A 17,525-nucleotide genomic window follows, 5' to 3' on the forward strand; every position below is an offset into this window, starting at 1 on the left:
CTGAGTGTCGGCCCCCGCCTCCACCCGAGTGTGAAATGCTGCGCCTTCGAGACGCCGCTGGTCTGCTTTCGTTTGTTCTACCAATTTACGCTCGACTGGGGTGTAGGGGGCGTTGGGGGAGTTTGGGGGGGGGGGGGGGGGGGTAGGGTGGGGACTGAAGGTCAGCAGGCTCAAGAGAACGAACAGACACTGATGTAATTTGATTTATTTACTTTTAATCCCTGTGGATTAGTTTTTGCTAATTTCAAAGCTAATCAAGGCTAATTACAAGTTGATTTTTGGAGGCGAATATTTTTTTATTTATTTACTTTTTTTTTTTTTTTTATATATATTTCTATTTTTGGAGTTTACAGCTGACTTTTTTATGTTCCCGGCCAATGGTTTTTCGTGTGATTTCTTAATATCTATGTAATATTTTCATGGCTATTACATAGTACTCCATTTTTTTTTCTTTTAAAATGTAATTCCTAGGTTTTGCAGCAATTTTATGCACAAATAATAATACACTAATATAAACATACAGTTATATACACTAATATAATATTAATACACTAATATAATTTTTTTTTTATCTTGACTTTAATTTGGATCAAGATGCACTTGTAAAACAAAAAAATAAATAAATAAACATCCATTGTATAATCCTGGTATAGCGCACATATTGATGCCTGCTCAGGGCCTGTAATCTAACTCCACCTGGGTTAGATTACAATCCCACCTGGGATTAAACACTCACGCGATTGGAGCCGCCGCGCTGTATTCTCATTCGCCGAGCATCGAATCCGCAGGGACCAATCACCTTGGCAGTAAACCGCCCCCCCTCGATTATCCCCTTGTTGACAGTTTTCCAAACCATTTCATAGTTGATTCAAAGACATAAAACTTTATTGGATTAAAAGACAGGACGGAGCGTTTCCTCCGCTTAGGTTTACACCGTCCTCATTATTGGTCCTTCATGACATTTAAAACTTTATTGGACGGGACTCTGAAATCTGGGGTCGTATATAAATATAAATATAATTAAAAAAAATACATCTATACATATATACAGTCACACACACACACACACACACACACACACACGCACGCACGCACGCACGCATATATATATATATATATATATATATATAATGAGTAATTTATGACCCCTGCCCTGGTAACGAGGTGTCGTAAAGATCAGGTAACAGATGCCGAAATAAAAAGAACATGATGGATCAAGATTTAGCGGCGCAGATGTGAACTGGTGTTTTATAAGGCTGATAATCACCAACTGACCCCCCACAACCCCCCCGCCAACCCCCCCTCACTCCCCACCAGACAGTCGGTAACAGTTGGTGCAGTTTCTCCACAGTGTGAGTGGATGGCTCTCGTTTATTCCTAATTTTATTTGGTTTATTTTTGAAGCGTGATGGGTGGGCTGTGGGATGGAGCGGCAGGGGGTTGTCCCAGGTTAATTTAATAAAAAAAGATTTTTTTTTCCAGTCATGACTGAAAAATTTAATTTAATTTAATTTAATTTAATTTAATTTAATTTAATTTAATTAGGTTTTTTCCAATTGTCGGATGAAAAAGTAATTGTTATACCCATAATTGGATTTGATACTGACCTAATTTTCTTTCATAATAAACCACATTTAAATAATGGGGGGGGGGGGGGGGGGTGAAGTAAAAAAAAATAAAAAATCTAAAAATAGAAGCTTGTACTTCATAGAAATCATCTGAAAATTAGTTAAATAAAGATTTGAAATTAACTATCTTATAATTACTAGTAATTTAAATAGTAATTTCTAAAATCCTTTGTTAATAAGGAATGACTAATTTCCTTAAAATGGGTCCACTATTTTTATTCTGGGGTTGCAGGCCTCTTTGGGGGGGGGGGGTCACCTGTCAACCACCTGTCCTCGTACGGGGTGGACGTTCTGGACCTCCAGAGGTCTCTGGGTTCTCCTGGGTTCTCTCCACGTTCTCCCTTGGCGTGACTGAGAGGGTGGACATCTCTTATTGATTGACAGCTGACCTGTCCTAGTTAAGCCCCGCCTCTCAACGCCATCTCAAGCCCCCCCACCTCCCAACATATCCCCTTTCCCCACACTGAAAGGTCCCGGGTTGCCGTCGCTGCATGTGCTGTCCTCGGCTGACTGCAGAGCGTTTTAGTGTATGTGTGTGTGTGCGTGTGTGTGTGTGTGTGTGTGTGGCTGTCTCAGCAGCTCTTGTTTACCAAAAAAAACCTCATCAGCGGGGAGGCTGGGGGGTTGGGGGGGTTCTCTATCGATCCGAGACAAAAGTGCATCAGAGAATCCGAGCAGGAAACGGCGAGTTCGTCCTCGCTGGCGGCGATGAGCGTCCCCACCCCCCAACCACCCCAAAACACACACAAAGATGAGGGGGGGGGGCGGGGGGGAAAAGTATTCACTTAAGCTTTTTTTTACAATCGTGAGGGGGGGGGGGGTGTCCTCGTGAAGTGTGGATGTCAGCCACCATTTTCTTATTCCTGCTGGCCCTCGTTGTAATTAAACCCAGGTGTCCGACTGACCCCCCGCCCCGGTGGCCCGTATGTCGGGGCACTGATAGAGCCTGGATTACTGTTTTCAGGACACAGATAAGGGGGATGTTTATAACCCTGGCAGCACCGGCGCTCTAATCTAGCGGCAGCATATTTCCTCTTCCTCCCCGATAAAAGGCCCGTTAGCGGCTTTATCACGCCGCCGCACGGAGGCCGATCTGGCAACACACACACACACATACACTAGCTTGTGCCACTTTATTTTTAGAAGCCTTGTCACCCCACACTACTGCATACACACACACACATACACACACACACACTCACCCTCCACTTCATGTCAGGAAGAGCAATTCATTTCGCCGTCTGCCCTCCCTGGTGACACCGGGACCCGCAAACAAATTAAAAGGACAATATCCTCATTCATCACAAGAGGCGGAGGGAACCAGGCACCATTCATACCTTCCAATGCATACATATATGTATATATATATGCACACACACACACGCACAAACACACACACTTATTGGGATATACATACTTTTATATATATATATATATTCATTCATTGTAGACCATCTCAGAGTCTGGCTGGAGGTGGAAGAGCTGCAAACGCAGCTGTTCAGTTTCTGAACTCTACATAAGCAATTATATATATATATATATAAGGAGCGAGAGAGAGAGAGAGAGAGAGAGAGAGAGACATTCCTTAATAGTTCAAAACCCAAAGATCTCAAAAATCCACATTATATATATTATCCACATGGAACGTCAAAGGTTCCATATTAATATGGAAATATTATTAATATCCATTATGAATAAATACATAGAAAAATATATTAATTTCAAACAGAATACCCTTTGAAAAATGAATACATACTTTAGTGATGAATTCTAAGAAAAACAATGTTTTAACATAAGCAAAGACATTTTGAAAAGGAAATTAATTCCAATTGAATTAACTGCTGAATACTAAATCAATGTCCAAATAAATGAACACTGAATAAAATAAATGAAGTAGAAAGATATTAATTCATTAGAAAAAAAAAAAGATGACCCCTCCTCCCACCAAAAAATAGTGATTTATGTTCAAAGTATTTGTTGGATTGAATTTCCCAAAACTTGTGGCCACTCTGATCGGGTATAAATGCATCTTGTATAAATCTGATTAGATATTAACATTACAATGAGGCTTTGTTACACAGTAGTAACAAATGACTTTTGTAAAGTCACCCGGGAAGGCCTTGAGGGAAATCACATGAAATGTGTGAAAATAGTCCCTTTATAAAAAAAAAATAAAAAAAAAATTAATAAAATAAAAAAACAGCATCTTTCAAAAAAAAAAAAAAAACACAAAGAAGAGCATCTCCTTCGTCTGCAGGTTCCTCTGCGTTTTCAGATCCTCCAGACTCAATAACAGGCGCGGCTTTTTAACGGCGGCTTTTTTTTCACGCTCGAGGGCTGCAGCTCTGCTATTTTCTGCCCCCTCCCACACACAGACACACCACACACACACACACACACACACATGCCACCCCATCCCTTCCCCCTTGATGGTGGTGTGCGAGCGCAATTAGAGCGAGCGCTCCTTTCACAGCCGGGGAAAATTGGCGGCCCCTGTAAATTGCCTCGGTTCGGCTTAAAGAAGATCTCTTGTTACCCTCTCATTCAGTCACTCTCGCCGCCGCTGCCGACTCCGCCCCCTCCCCCTTCAGGAAAATTGCTTTCTTGCAATCAACAGATTGCCGACTGCACTTAGGGGTAAATACAGGTAGCCTGGAGCATTAGCATAGCATTATTCAGACGAATGTCAACGTGCAGGAGCTAAGTACAGCATCTGGATGAAGTGTGTTTTTTTTTGGGGGGGGGGGGGATGCTGCGGGCCCCATGCGTGTCACCTGCTCGCCAACCGAACCACACTTACAGCGCGACCTCTTCTTCTTTTTCTTCTTCTTCTTGTAAAAATGTAGATTTATTCCTATTTTGTGTTTTGTAGATTTTCCTATTTTGTGTATGAGCCGGAATTCGGCTGAAAATCAATTAGTTATCGAAAAATTTTGAATTAATTACCTGAGACCAAGCCAAAAAAAAAAAAAAAAAAAAACACATCCCTGATTAGAAAATGAATAATTAAAAATGTTTCCTAGAAATGAAAGAAAGCCGCGAGAGAATAAATCAGCAAAAAACAACAATTTTTTAAAGCAAATCACTTATAATTTCAGTAATAAATTATTGCCTGAAAATGATCGCAAAATTAGGGGGGGGGGGGGGTGTCAGGTATAAATGAATAAAATGGAGATTTACTGAAATTAAATACATTTAAAAAAAAATGCAAAAATTGGGGAAAATCAAATAAAAAAAAAAAAGACCAATCATTTTCCTGAAACATGATGAAAGTACAGATATTCATAGAAATTAAGTACATGTGACTTCAACTGCCGGCCTAAACTTGACGTTGGGGGAAGGGAGGTGAAATGAAACCTCACAAGCGTGGCTCTAATTAAGTTTGTCCGCTTGATTCGCAGGGAAGGCTGGCACTCCATCAGCCCACCCACTTTCTTGATTGACGGGGGGGCTTCTGACCTACATTCCTGTCTGCTCCCTGACCCAAATAGGACCCTCGTAATGAGCTCCCCGCTTTCCAGAGGAACCAGTGTGGTGGTGGTTGTGGTTGGTTTGGGTGTGGTGGAGTGTGTGTGTGTGTGTGTGGGGGGGGGGGGGGGGGGGGTCCGGGTCCAGCTAGGGTCCTGCTGGGTCATGATATGATTGTGCACTCAGAGAGACACTCACAGAAAAGCAGCCCCATGCAGTGCATGGCCTTACTGTTGTCCTGCTATACTGGAATTAAAAAAATCCTGAAAAGACGTTATTTTGTTTCGAAAAGCGAAGATTATGGTTTCGATTGGTTTGGTTGGGTGATTGACAGCCTACCTGTGCAGGTTAAAGCCCGCCCCTTGCCCCAATGGGCAGCTGTGATTGGCTCCACGACCCCGTGAGAAGGGTAAATAGTTTAAATAATGGCGAACGACACGTCTCGAACAAGATGCATTCAGGTGCGTTTCAGTGAACGAATCGGTCCTTTCTCTCAGCTCAAGAAGACGCTCCTCTTCGCCGTCTCCTTGCTTCCTCCTCGCCATCTCCTCACCTCCTCGCCGCCGCCTCCCCTCGCTTCCTTAAACCGCAGAGCGGCAGCGTCATTAATAATTCAGCTCATTAAAGTGTGTAATTAATGCAGAGCAGCGGAACGGGGCGCGAGGAGGGAGGGGCTCTCCGGGGGGCACCAGAGATACTTTGGGTGACACGTGCACATGAGAGCACACACACACACACACACACACACACACACACATGCTTACACACCCCTCCAACCCAGCACAGTGATGGAACCTGGATCACAACCAGTCCTCCTGCATCAATCAGCCTGGAGACATGACTCTGTGTGTGTGTGTGTGTGTGTGTGTGTGTGTGTGTGTGCGTGTGCGTGCGTGTGTGTGTGAGTGTGTGTGTGTGTGTGTGCGCGCGCTCTTTTGCCATCTCATAAATGGTTTCGTGCCTCATTAATCCAATATATTTAAAAACAATTACAAACAGCTTCATTGAGTTTGGATTTTATTTATTGATTGTCCCCAGTTTGTTTTATTTTTAATTCATTCTTGATAATTTACATTGTTCATTGTTTGCTTATATTTATTCATGATATGTATGCATATATATATATATGTGTGTGTGTATGTGTGTGTGTATGTATATATATATATATATATATACACATGTATATATACATGTATAAATACAGGTATACACACACAAACAGACTAACAGATAAGTACTTATATATCATCTGTCAATCCATCTTCTGCCGCTTAACACACACACACACACACACACACACACACACATATATATATGTATATTATTCTCTGCTTGGTATTTTACTCAGCCATCAGCTGTTCACACCACAAGCACCCTATCTCATCATTGGGCAGACCCCGGGTGCGCACCCTCGACCGTGCACCCGTATCCGTGCACTCTAGCCCTCGCCTTGCACTTGCAGAGCCTCAGCCGCTCCAGATGTGGCTTAATTCCCTGCGACTTGCTAATTAAGGATTAATTAAGGATTAATCAAGGATTAATTACTGTTAATCACTTTTACATAAACCCCAGTCATGGAGCTGCGCCGGCTGTAAACAACCCCCCCATTCACACACACACACACACACACACACACACACACTCAAGATGGGATGGGGGGGCTCTCAATCTGCAGGTCAAAGCATTTCTTCGCAGCTGTCACATGATTGACCTGAAGTATTATGTATATATGCATATATTTATAACGTGTATATACATACATTCATACATTCATAGAGCGATAGATAGATAAATACATACATACATACATATATATTTATAGAGATGGATATATACTTGTGTGGGCGTTGGGTTGGGCTTTGGTTTCCCCCGGCAACATAGTTGGGATGGAGGCTCTTTGGCTTCAAAATAAAACCCTTAGCCCTGTATTTCCCCTTAACTTTCTCCTAAAAGTTAAGAGTTGAGTCAGACGTTTCCCTTAAATCTCGATTAAATCTATTAAATTCATTTGAATCATCCAGTTATTCAAATCCTGTCCCCTCATCTTTTAGGTCACAACTTTAAATGTAGTTAAAAATAGTTTGTTGTCAGGAATTTATTTTTCAGTAATTTAAGTTTATTTCTGATTCAAAGGAAAAGTTTTTTTCAGGTTTTTTAGGGGGGGGGGGTTCAGATTTTTCTGAAAATTCTGATGTTTTTCTTTTTCTCTAACTTTTCAGAATTGTTTTATTTTCCGAATTTTTCAGAATTATTTGTAGCTATTTTTTCTTTTAATTTTATTTTAATCGCCAGGAATTTTTTCTCTGACTTTTTAGGACTGTTTTTTTCTACATTTTTTTTAGATTTATTTTCCTTATTCATAATTTTTCTTTCATTTTTCACGTAATTCTTCCTCTAATTTTTAGGTTCTTTGAAATTTAAGGTAATTTTTGAACATTTTTGATACATTTTGAACATTTTTGATACATTTTTATCATTCTCAGTTCAATTTTCAACTGATCTTCAATTTTTCTTTGACTGTTAGCATAATTATTTTCTAATTTCACCCCTAACTCTGAATAATAATGGCTCTACACATGGCTGCCTGTATGAAAAAAACTTTTTTTAAATAAAAAAAAAAAAAAAAGATTATTGATCAAAAAGATGACAAAAACAGTTGAGGTCAAGACCGAGTTTTCTGGAACAAGCCGGCGGATGGCGCCTGGAAAAAAAAAAATGGCGTCTGGCAGGGACAAGCCACCCCTCCTTTTCCTCCGCACCGGGCGGGGCGAGTCGTCGGGACGCAGTCCAGATTCTTCCGCTAATGAAGACCATGAGACGCCTCTGGAAGCCGAGGGGGAAGAAAAGACAAAAAGAGAAGGAGAAGAAGAAGAAAAAGAAGAAGAACCCGGATCTCTGAGGGGCCAGGGAGAAACAATGTGAGAAGGTTCTGGAGACGCCGGGATCCAAAATAAACACAAGAACCTCCCAGAACTGCCAGAGGGGGAACATATTTCACTGTCAGGTTCTCCCCCCCCTTTTTGCCCAGAACTCATGGAAAGAACGGCGGCGGAGACGGCGATCGGGCCGCCGTCCTATCAAGAGACACCGTTCAGTCCGGAGGGGCGTGGCTTAATCTGGATGAGACACCTGTCAATCATCTCGAGACGTCACCCTCTCATCCAAACCTCCGGGAAATTTCCTCGATGCATTCATCATCGATGAACCAACTGAGCGTTTTTAGACTGGAATGATCGACCAAATTCCGACATCTTTATTACCCTCCGCTTGGTTTACATGTGTAATTACAATGTCATAACATTGTAGTCGTCTTTTTGTTGACAACCCAACCGTCCTCTGAGAGTCCAAAAGTGGATCGGCCGCCGGTTCCGAGGCATTCACATCTTTTCACATCCTTGTTTTCGTGGTCTCTTTTAGAATCGTTGCCCGGGCCTGGTTTTAATTTGTAACTGCATTGTAATTACCGTGTAGTACAGCAGCGTCGACATTGTTACAGACCCTTGAATGGCGCTGTGAGTTGAATTCCCGCCGTGACAGATCATAAATTTACTGATTTAGTGGATTTCATAGGTCGGGGTTTTAGATCAGACGGCTTATTCCTGAATATTGGCAATCTATCGGCCGTTGATTGATCAGGGAAAGGTGAGGCGTTTTGGAAGGCATTCCGAGCGGGGGGGAGAGTTCAAACAGGAAATGAAGACATCGGTCGGGAGTAACAGCTGGAGAGCAGGAGATCTCGTTGCTATAATTGGCTTTTTATTTTTCGCTTCATTTTCCACTTCCTCACATCTGATAGGTAATTTAAAAAAAATATCAAATCCTAACTCTCTAATCTCTAAAGCTCTAGTCTAAGGGATCAGTAAAGGAGCAGTAAAACCCAGATTAATCTTATCCTTCTAATTAGACTTTCTCTCAGACAGTTGTTGATTTTATTTTTCCTGGATTATTTTGGATTTATTTTTTTTTTTATTTTGGGGTAATATCTCAGGGATTATTTTACACATTCTTCCTGTCGCATCCTGGAGTTCTTTTTCATTTCAGTCTGAATTTGCAGATCTTTTTTTTATTATTATTATTTTATTTGCTTTTGGCCACAGTTTTTAGATTTTTTTGTTGGTAATTTTTTCATATATTCCAACAATGTCTTGGACATATTATATATTGTCTTTTTTTTTTTTTTTTGGTTGTCGTATTCTACATTTCATTTCCATTTCCTAAATATTTTCATGCCCATTTTGAGATTTTTTTTTACCCTGCTGATATTTAAAAGAAATGTTTCTTTAAATTTTGTCTTGATTATTTGGTAAGCATTTTAATCATTTTTTTGTGATTTTCAGATTTTTCATTGATATTCTAGATTTACGGGGATTTTTTTCCCCACAAATATTCATGTACATTTTATGATGTGTCTTTTTTTTAGAATATATATGCAAATATTAAGAAAATGAATACCAGTTTTGTTTTAATTTCATTTTTGTCTCAGGTGAGGTCAGGGGCATATCGATGATGGGTAATTCCTCACAGATTGTTTTGTTGTTTTGTCTGGATTATCTTTCCTGTCACAGCCTCTAATGAGGGATTGAAGGGGAAACGGGGGCCAACAGGAGATTCCTTTAACAGTTTGACCCATGTAACCCCCCCTACACACACACACACACACACACACTCACACACACACACACACACACACACACACTACCACCCCTGGTGTCTCCGGGTTCCCTTTCCATCCCAGTTCACTCCTGACTGTATAATGAATTACGTCGATGTTGAATTAGCATGTAGCTGTCGCCTCGGCTCGGGCGCCAGCCATGTGACGGGACCACCGCGCCGCTGGGGGGGAGGGGGGGAGCTCCTCTGATTTATTAACTCGCCAAAGCCGGGGTGGAAGCGAAGCCGCAAACAAACAGGGCCGGGGGGCTGTCAGTGTAAATCTGAGCGGGCAGAGCGACCGGAAGCGTTGCAGGGGTTGGAGGGAGGGAAGGGGCGGTAATCCAGGCCGGGATTACATCATGTCTCCTCGAGAGGTGCGTCCGATTCGACCCCGCCGATTTGACAGTGAGATGTGTTGCAGGGTTTTGAGAACACGACGACCTGGAAGCAGCGCGAGGAAACACACACACATACACACGCGCAGATGTACATGCACGCACCCACTTTGATTTGGAATTCTCCAAATTAGGAATTTCTCCAGATTAGCGAGGACATGCTGGTGTTTGGATCAGAACTGTGGTCATTTCATGCTGATTGTCGTGGTGTCTCTTTAATGTCATACACACTAGTTTTTGTAAATATAGGTGTATGTAATTTTTTTTTTTTAATTTAATGTTAATTTCTTGGAAATTTGTGGGATTGTTCTGAATTAATTTTCATCAATTTTGAATTTTTTTCCCCTCAATTCTTTATTTTAATTAATAAAAATCACACTATGTTTGTGTGAAAATCAGTGAAAAACAATTTTTTTTAAAGGTGGGATTATTCATTGATTATTGTAATCTTGAACATTTTTCAAATCCACTGAGGGAATGAAGTGATGGCAAAATGGGGATATTAGAGATAGAACAATTGAAGTATTACACACACACACACACACACACACGCCATAGTGTAGACAATAACAGCCCTTCAGTTGCCTGGGGTTGGTTTCACGGCCACAAACATTAGAGACTTGTGAGACTTGTGGGAGCGGCTGTGGACACACACACACTCACACACACATACACACATACACACACACACACACACACACACACACACACACACACACACAAGAAGCAGCAGCAAAAGCGCTTGTAAGAAATGTCAGGCCTTGTTGATCCGCCCTGGACATGCTGTCACCTGACCCGCGTCATGTGTCGCTTTTGGCCGGCTCTCCCTTGTGCTGCCGCCCGTGACGCAACACAGCGGATCACATTTCGCTCAGCGTGTGTGTGTGTGTGTGTGTGTGTGTGTGTGTGTGTGTGAGTGTGTGTTGTAGTCTCCAGAGGTGTGCAGTTTAAACCCACCCAGTCTCTGTCACAGACCGTCCATTTTACAAAACTGTGACAGAACAGCCTAACATCATTAATTAAATATCCACCCTCCAAACCCACAAACACACACACACACACACACTCCAATCACCCTGTCGCCATGACATCCGGCCCCAAGGACGGTCCCCGTTGACATGCCTTCCAAATGCGGGGGGGGGGGGGATTACATGTGGCAACGGTCTTTGACAAGCTGCCATTTCCCTCCGTTAATCTGAGAGGATGGGATTTGCGGGCGGCCGAGCGGGAAGCGGCGCTTCTCCCATAGATTCTCACGCCGTGAGGGGGTCGGGTGGGGTGGTGGGGGTGCATTGTTAAGCGGATGCGAGCGACGTCCCGGATGTAATCTCGCCACCGCTGCCACCACCCATGGGCTTTTACAGAAACCCTACACTGAGAGTGTATTTTTACTAGCAATAGCACTTAATTAGAATTATTGCATATATGACTTCCTGTTGTGGACCGCTAGTGCCGGGGTGGGGATGAGGGGGATGTAACCCACCCAGCCCCCTCGCCGGCCACGCCGGACTTCCTGTTCTGACATAATGTGGCTTCTTTTCTCTTAGCGGACAGATATTTTAATTCCGTCCCCATAGGAGGCCACGACTCGCACTTGCTGCTCCCTGTGAAGGGAGGACGAGCAGGAGAATATAAGGGGTGGGGGTGGAGGGTAGCGAGACACTTCCCCTTAAAAAGGGATGTAAATCATCCCCCCATCCGAGCTCATCCTCAAAGAGTCGGGCGCAGAAATAAGATAAACACTCCCGAGTAGGCGAGCAGACGCTTGAGTATCCAGCGCTCTGCTTTTATTAAATATCTATTTGATTTATAAAAGTGCGTGTGGTAGGGGTTAAATAAATGCCCCGCATTCCAGTTGTCTCCGTCGCTGACATTTTAGCAGAAGGAGAGGGTTTCCGGTGTTTCCTGCTGAAAGATCCCGTTTCGGGATCCGTGAAATGTATCGATTTGGATTATTGATCATTCGGTGGTATGGGATTGTGATGTTTCTGCCTCCGTGCAGATGCTGATCGGTTGTGGAAATTTGTTTTGGCAATGTTTTTTTAGTCTGATCTTATAGAAATGGCTTAATTCTGTAAAAATAATCAATATATTGGCGACCAGTACAGAGTGTGCCGCAACTCTCGCCCGACGACAGCTGGGATAGGAGAGCATCTCCCGCAACCCTGAGTGCAGGATAAGTGGTAGAAGATGGATGGATAATCAATATATTATTTCTAACAATGGTAAATAGCTAACCAAAAAAAATCATGATAAAAGCAAATAATTACTATAAATTATTATAAATATATTTTTCATTACAAAACGACTGCCATTATATCAGTTTCGAAGAATTACTCAAAAAAGATTGCAATAAATTCCCATAATATTTACATTTACGGAAAGTAAATCTGTAAGCTAGTAGCTAGCTACAAGATTAGCGCTAGCTCAAAAGACAAGCCTGCTGGAAAAGTGAAGGCTTTGCAATCGGTAAATTCAAGCGTTTGCTGTTCGATTGATCGGTAAAGTGGAGATTGGTGAGGCGTTCAGGGAACTCCTCCCGACGCATTAACACCACGCCGAGGGTGAGCTTCCGAAATGTGTCGGGAAAAACATGTTTCCTCATTAGCTTTTTATAAATATCAATAAATGAAAGAGAGCTTGTTGCCGTCCCTTCAACGCTGCTGCAGGCCTGCTCGGGAAAGATGTTTGTCCGCGGGTGGCAAAGTCATTTTCAGCTACACCACCAGTGTGCCAGTGGGGGGGGGAGAGACGGGCGCTGCAGTGCATCCGGATCAATTAGGCGACCATTAGACGGCGAATTTTCCCCTCGCCGAGTCGTGTAATCGCATGACCCGCGGCCAGGCCTTTTCTAGGGAGGCCATTTTCTCGCTCTCCTGCCTGGGTTCTGTCCAGGTTCTTCCTCTCACAGTTCAAAAACAGTCAGCAGGTTCATTGAACTGTCAGTAGGGTGAACGGTTGGCTGATGGGCTGGTGACCCGTCCCGGTAAAACCCTGCCTCTCGCCCCCAATGCCAGCGGAAGAATCGAACTTCGGACCTGAAACACGAACGTCGAGCAGCAGTCTGGTATTGAAAACAACTGAAAAACGGTATATCGGGCGTTTCCTCGTCGACGTCATTCACCAACGGATCCGTGAAGGATGACATGGTCCGACTGACGTAACCTGCGAGGCTTGGGTTTTTGCAGACACACATCCAGCAAAAAAAAAAAAAAACTGCAGCGGAGGTGTGTGTGTGTGTGTGTGTGTGTGTGTGTGTGTCTCCGCCCTCGACCCAGAACCTGATGTCTGAGGCGCCTCAGGCCAAGGAAAATAAACACTTGGTGAACGTTGAGCTGGAATCTGGCAGCCGTGACTCAAATTGGGTTCCTTGGACGTTTTTATGTTCCGTTTTCATGCGAAGGTCCAGACGTTTTATAACTTCATAACTTCTATGACCCCCCCCCCCTTCCCTCCTCCCTCCTCCCGCCCCATCAGCGATTCCCCCCCATCCGCCGCTCTTAACGGACGGGGTCAGGTGACAAAATAAGCAGAATTTTAAAGAGCCCCTGCCAAAAAAAAGAACAGAAAATGGAGCTCCTTATGTGCACATTTTTGCACAAATTGTCCCCCCCCCCCCCTCACCCCCACTCCCTCCCTCCTGCTCCTCCTCCTCCTCGCCGCTGCTTCGGGTTGTTTTCCAGCTGAAAATTGCTTCCAGAGAACGCAGCTCGTCTTGTTTTAACACTCACTTTACTGTGGTATTTATGAGCTGGTAACCGTGGAGGGGAACTTCCTGTTGCCGCTGAGCGGACGGGCGGGCGATGGCGGAGGGGTAGGGGGGGTGGGGGGGGGGCTTCAGCCAAATAACGGACAAGTTTCCGGTTCCTGCCAGGGACGAGGGGAGGAGGAGGGGGGTCCAAAACGTGGCGAGCCGGGTGTGGAGGGAGCCAGGCGAGGTTATTGCCTGTGCATCACCAGAGTGATTTGGAAGGGGGGGGGGGTAAAGTCAGGAGACGACCTTTTCCTCCTCTAGCGCTCAATCTACCTCCTGCCGAGCCCCCGGCCCGACCCCCTGACCCCATCCACTCGCCATCAGTCGCCAAATTTGCATTTCTAGTCTACTCACAGGAAAAAAAGGGGGTAGGATATATGTGTGTGTGTATGTGTGTGATGGGTGGGGGGGCTTAGGGAGCCCCCGCTCGTACAGCAGGCCTGGTTCTCATCCTGGTGTGTGTGTGTGTGTGTGTGTGTGTGTCCGCCGCCGCCCCGGACAGCAGTCTGGGGTTAATGCAGCGAGCGTGGCTTTTGTCTCTGCATTAATGAAGCGCCGCTCGCCTGTCCCTTCCTCTTCACTGACATGCAGACAAATGACAACCGGTAACGCTTTGGATGTCTGCAACGCGTGCACGTGGGGCTGGGCGCGGGGAAGGGGGGGGGTCAAGTCGGCGAGTCATCCGAGCGGCCGAAATCTCTCGGCCCGGAGGCGGACGTTGAAATGGATGCCGGGCAGACGGGAAGGAAGACTTCCAGCCCGAGGAGCACTTTCACCTCAGAAAATGGAAGGTGGGACTGGAGGCCCGCTGAGCATGGCAATGGAGACCTCTAGTGGAGGGCGGGGGTACCGATGGCGTGTTGGGGGGGCTGGGGGGGGCCCCCTCGTCGCTCATTCACTCCGTCGGTTTTCAATTCTCTCCACCACACACACTAAATTCAACCACCTTCTAAGTCACGTGTTCTTTTTGAAATTGACCTCTCAGTGTACACCTCACTCCCTCATCCTACTTTAACCGTCATATGATTGCAATGATAGTAATAGTTGGGCATTCTGTCATCTGTGTGTTTTTTTTTTTTTTTTTTTTTTTTTTTTGAGTGTATGAGGCAGGAGGGGTTGATCTTTTCTTGCTTCAATCAAAAACGCCCCCCTTGGAGATCAGATCCCGGTCACTAATCAATATGAAAACGGAGAAGAGAGAGTGAGCAGGCTGCAAACGGAGGGGAGGGCAAAGTAAAAAGACGGCAGTGAACTAAATAAGAAGCAGATGTTTTTCCAGAGGTGATGGTGTGTGTGTGTGTGTGTGTGTTGGGGGGAAAGGGGGGTTGATTTAGGAGGTGACGTCATTAGAGAAGGGAAAGGGGGGGGGTCGGTTAGTGACCTCAGCAGCACTTAGAGAGGTTAAATATGAGATCTTTCAAATCGTCCCCCGCATACCTTCTCTGTCAGAGGAGGGGGATGTTAAATCAGGTATCAGTTTATACGTGGGGGGGGGGGTCAGCCAGCTGCCCAGGGTGGGGGGGTTCTGACTCATCTGATGGATTGCCAAAGAAAACAAACCGCTGGATAAATGTTGCTCTCTGAGCCAAGAGTAACAAGGGGGCGGCGCTTGTTGGCGTGAAATTGGAGCAGAGCAATGTGTCACTGCGTAACAAGGGGATTTATAGATGGATCATTACCTGATAATTATATATTCTACACCCAGATTTTTTTTGGGGGGTTGAAATTCTATGTCTTGATATAAATTTTTCATCCTGTGTCTCCCAACAAGTTTGCATAAAAAAAAAAAATTATGTGGAAAATTCACGACCAAATAAGGCTGGGAGTAACTGACAAATATTTAAAAGGGGGTTAGATAAATTATTCAAGGAATAAGGGAGAAAATATTAAATAATGGAAAGTGAGTTATTGAAAAGATGGTTGGAAAATATCAATAATTTGTGCAAAAAAATAAGAGAGAAATGCATAGACGTCCACCAGAAATTGAAAAAATAGTTGAAGAATGTTTTTTGAAAAAAAAAAAAAGATTCTTTCTTTTCAAATATCAGCAAAATTTGACCATAAAAATCATCGTGAAGAAAGAAGAAAAAATAATCTGTCAGAGGCACTCAGGTGATTTATCTGAGAGTCTGAGGCCTTTATTTCTGGCCCGTTGAAGATGATGCCTGACTGTGTGTGTGTGTGTGTGTGTGTGTGTGTGTGTGTATGTGCATGTGTGTTTGATTTAATCGCAGTCTGTGTGTGATCTAATATATGCCACGGGACGTAAAAACTCTTCCGTGTCGGGTTATTAAATGTTCAGCGGGGCTCGTTTAAGGTGCTGATCTGGAGCATCAGCGAGCGGCGCCCAGCACCACCCCCCTCCCCGTCCCCGCCGCCGCTGACAGCTGGTTATGGCACATCACGCCACCGCAGGTGTGACCTTTGCGGCTGACCTGCGACCTTCTCCTGTCATTGCAGTGCTGAGTATCCGCGGCGCTCAGGAGGAGGAGCCGCCGGATCCCCAGCTCATGCGGCTGGACAACATGCTATTGGCGGAAGGGGTTTCCGGTCCGGAGAAAGGAGGCGGTTCGGCGGCGGCGGCGGCGGCGGCGGCGGCCTCCGGGGGCGTGGGCGCCGACAACTCGGCGGAGCATTCGGACTACAGAGCCAAGCTGTCGCAGATCAGACAGATCTACCACACCGAGCTGGAGAAGTACGAACAGGTGAGGGCGGCGGGCGCGTTGTGTTCTGTGACCCTGCAGAAGATCAGACCCCATCACCGTGAGCGCACGAACCCCAGGAGCACCGCCATTCGATGTCGATCTCATCCCCGTCAGGGGGGGGCCGATCAATATGAGCCGCATCGATCGGCTGTCAAAAACATATCCAAATACGATGATTGTGTTGAATTTGTCGTAAATAAAATACGGCTATTGATGGGCATGAACAGGTGAGAGATTTCAAAATAGTAACAGACACTGCGTAACATAATAACTTTGTTTTTCCAATAAACCAATGTGATCACACAGCAAAATAATGCTGATGTTTTAGGGTGCTGATATTGAAGGCCGATCCCATTCTGATTGTAACATAAAATTTTCATGCATATTCTTATTGATGGCTTATTTGAAAATGAAAATATATCTGTAAAAGGTCTGAAAGCATTGACACAACGTTGGAAAAAAATACCAATAATTTTGTATAACTTTTCTTAAAGTACTGCACTTATTAAAGGGTGATGGTACAGCTGTACAGGACTGTCTCGGAAAATTTGAATATTGCGATAAAGTTCTTTATCTTCAGTAATGCAATTACAAAAACAAAAATGTCATGCATTATGGATTCATTACAAATCAACTAAAATATTGCAAGCCTTTTGTTATTTTAATATTGCTGATTATGGCTTACATCTTAAGAAAACTCAAAAATCCTATCTCAAAATGTTAGAATATCATGAAAAAGTATTTTTTGTTTTTTTAATTGCATTACAGAAAATAAAGAACTTTATCACAATATTCTTATTTTCTGAGACAGTCCTGTAGTCTGCTGTTTATACTCGTTGCCCCCCCCGTCATCTGAGAGATGGATCAGTCCGCCGATACCAGGGTGAATATTTCATCAATCACAGATCCGATGGATTTATTT

General features: G+C 44.1%; 1 protein-coding gene across 3 annotated transcripts in view; it reads left to right on the forward strand.

The window, feature by feature from the left end:
* Nucleotides 1-17,525, forward strand: part of LOC147237209 (pre-B-cell leukemia transcription factor 1) — a 54,367-nt gene that overhangs the window by 24,529 nt on the left and 12,313 nt on the right. For all 3 annotated transcript variants that reach the window (XM_086145424.1, XM_086145442.1, XM_086145432.1), the window contains exon 3: nucleotides 16,359-16,603. In XM_086145424.1, the coding sequence (XP_086001550.1) occupies nucleotides 16,359-16,603 (245 nt within the window). The remainder of the gene's footprint in view (nucleotides 1-16,358; nucleotides 16,604-17,525) is intronic.

Source organism: Fistularia commersonii, chromosome 1 (genome assembly GCF_037954325.1).
Source record: "Fistularia commersonii isolate RoL2024-O1a breed Wild chromosome 1, RoL_Fcom_v1.0, whole genome shotgun sequence".
NCBI classification, from domain to species: Eukaryota; Metazoa; Chordata; class Actinopteri; order Syngnathiformes; family Fistulariidae; genus Fistularia; species Fistularia commersonii.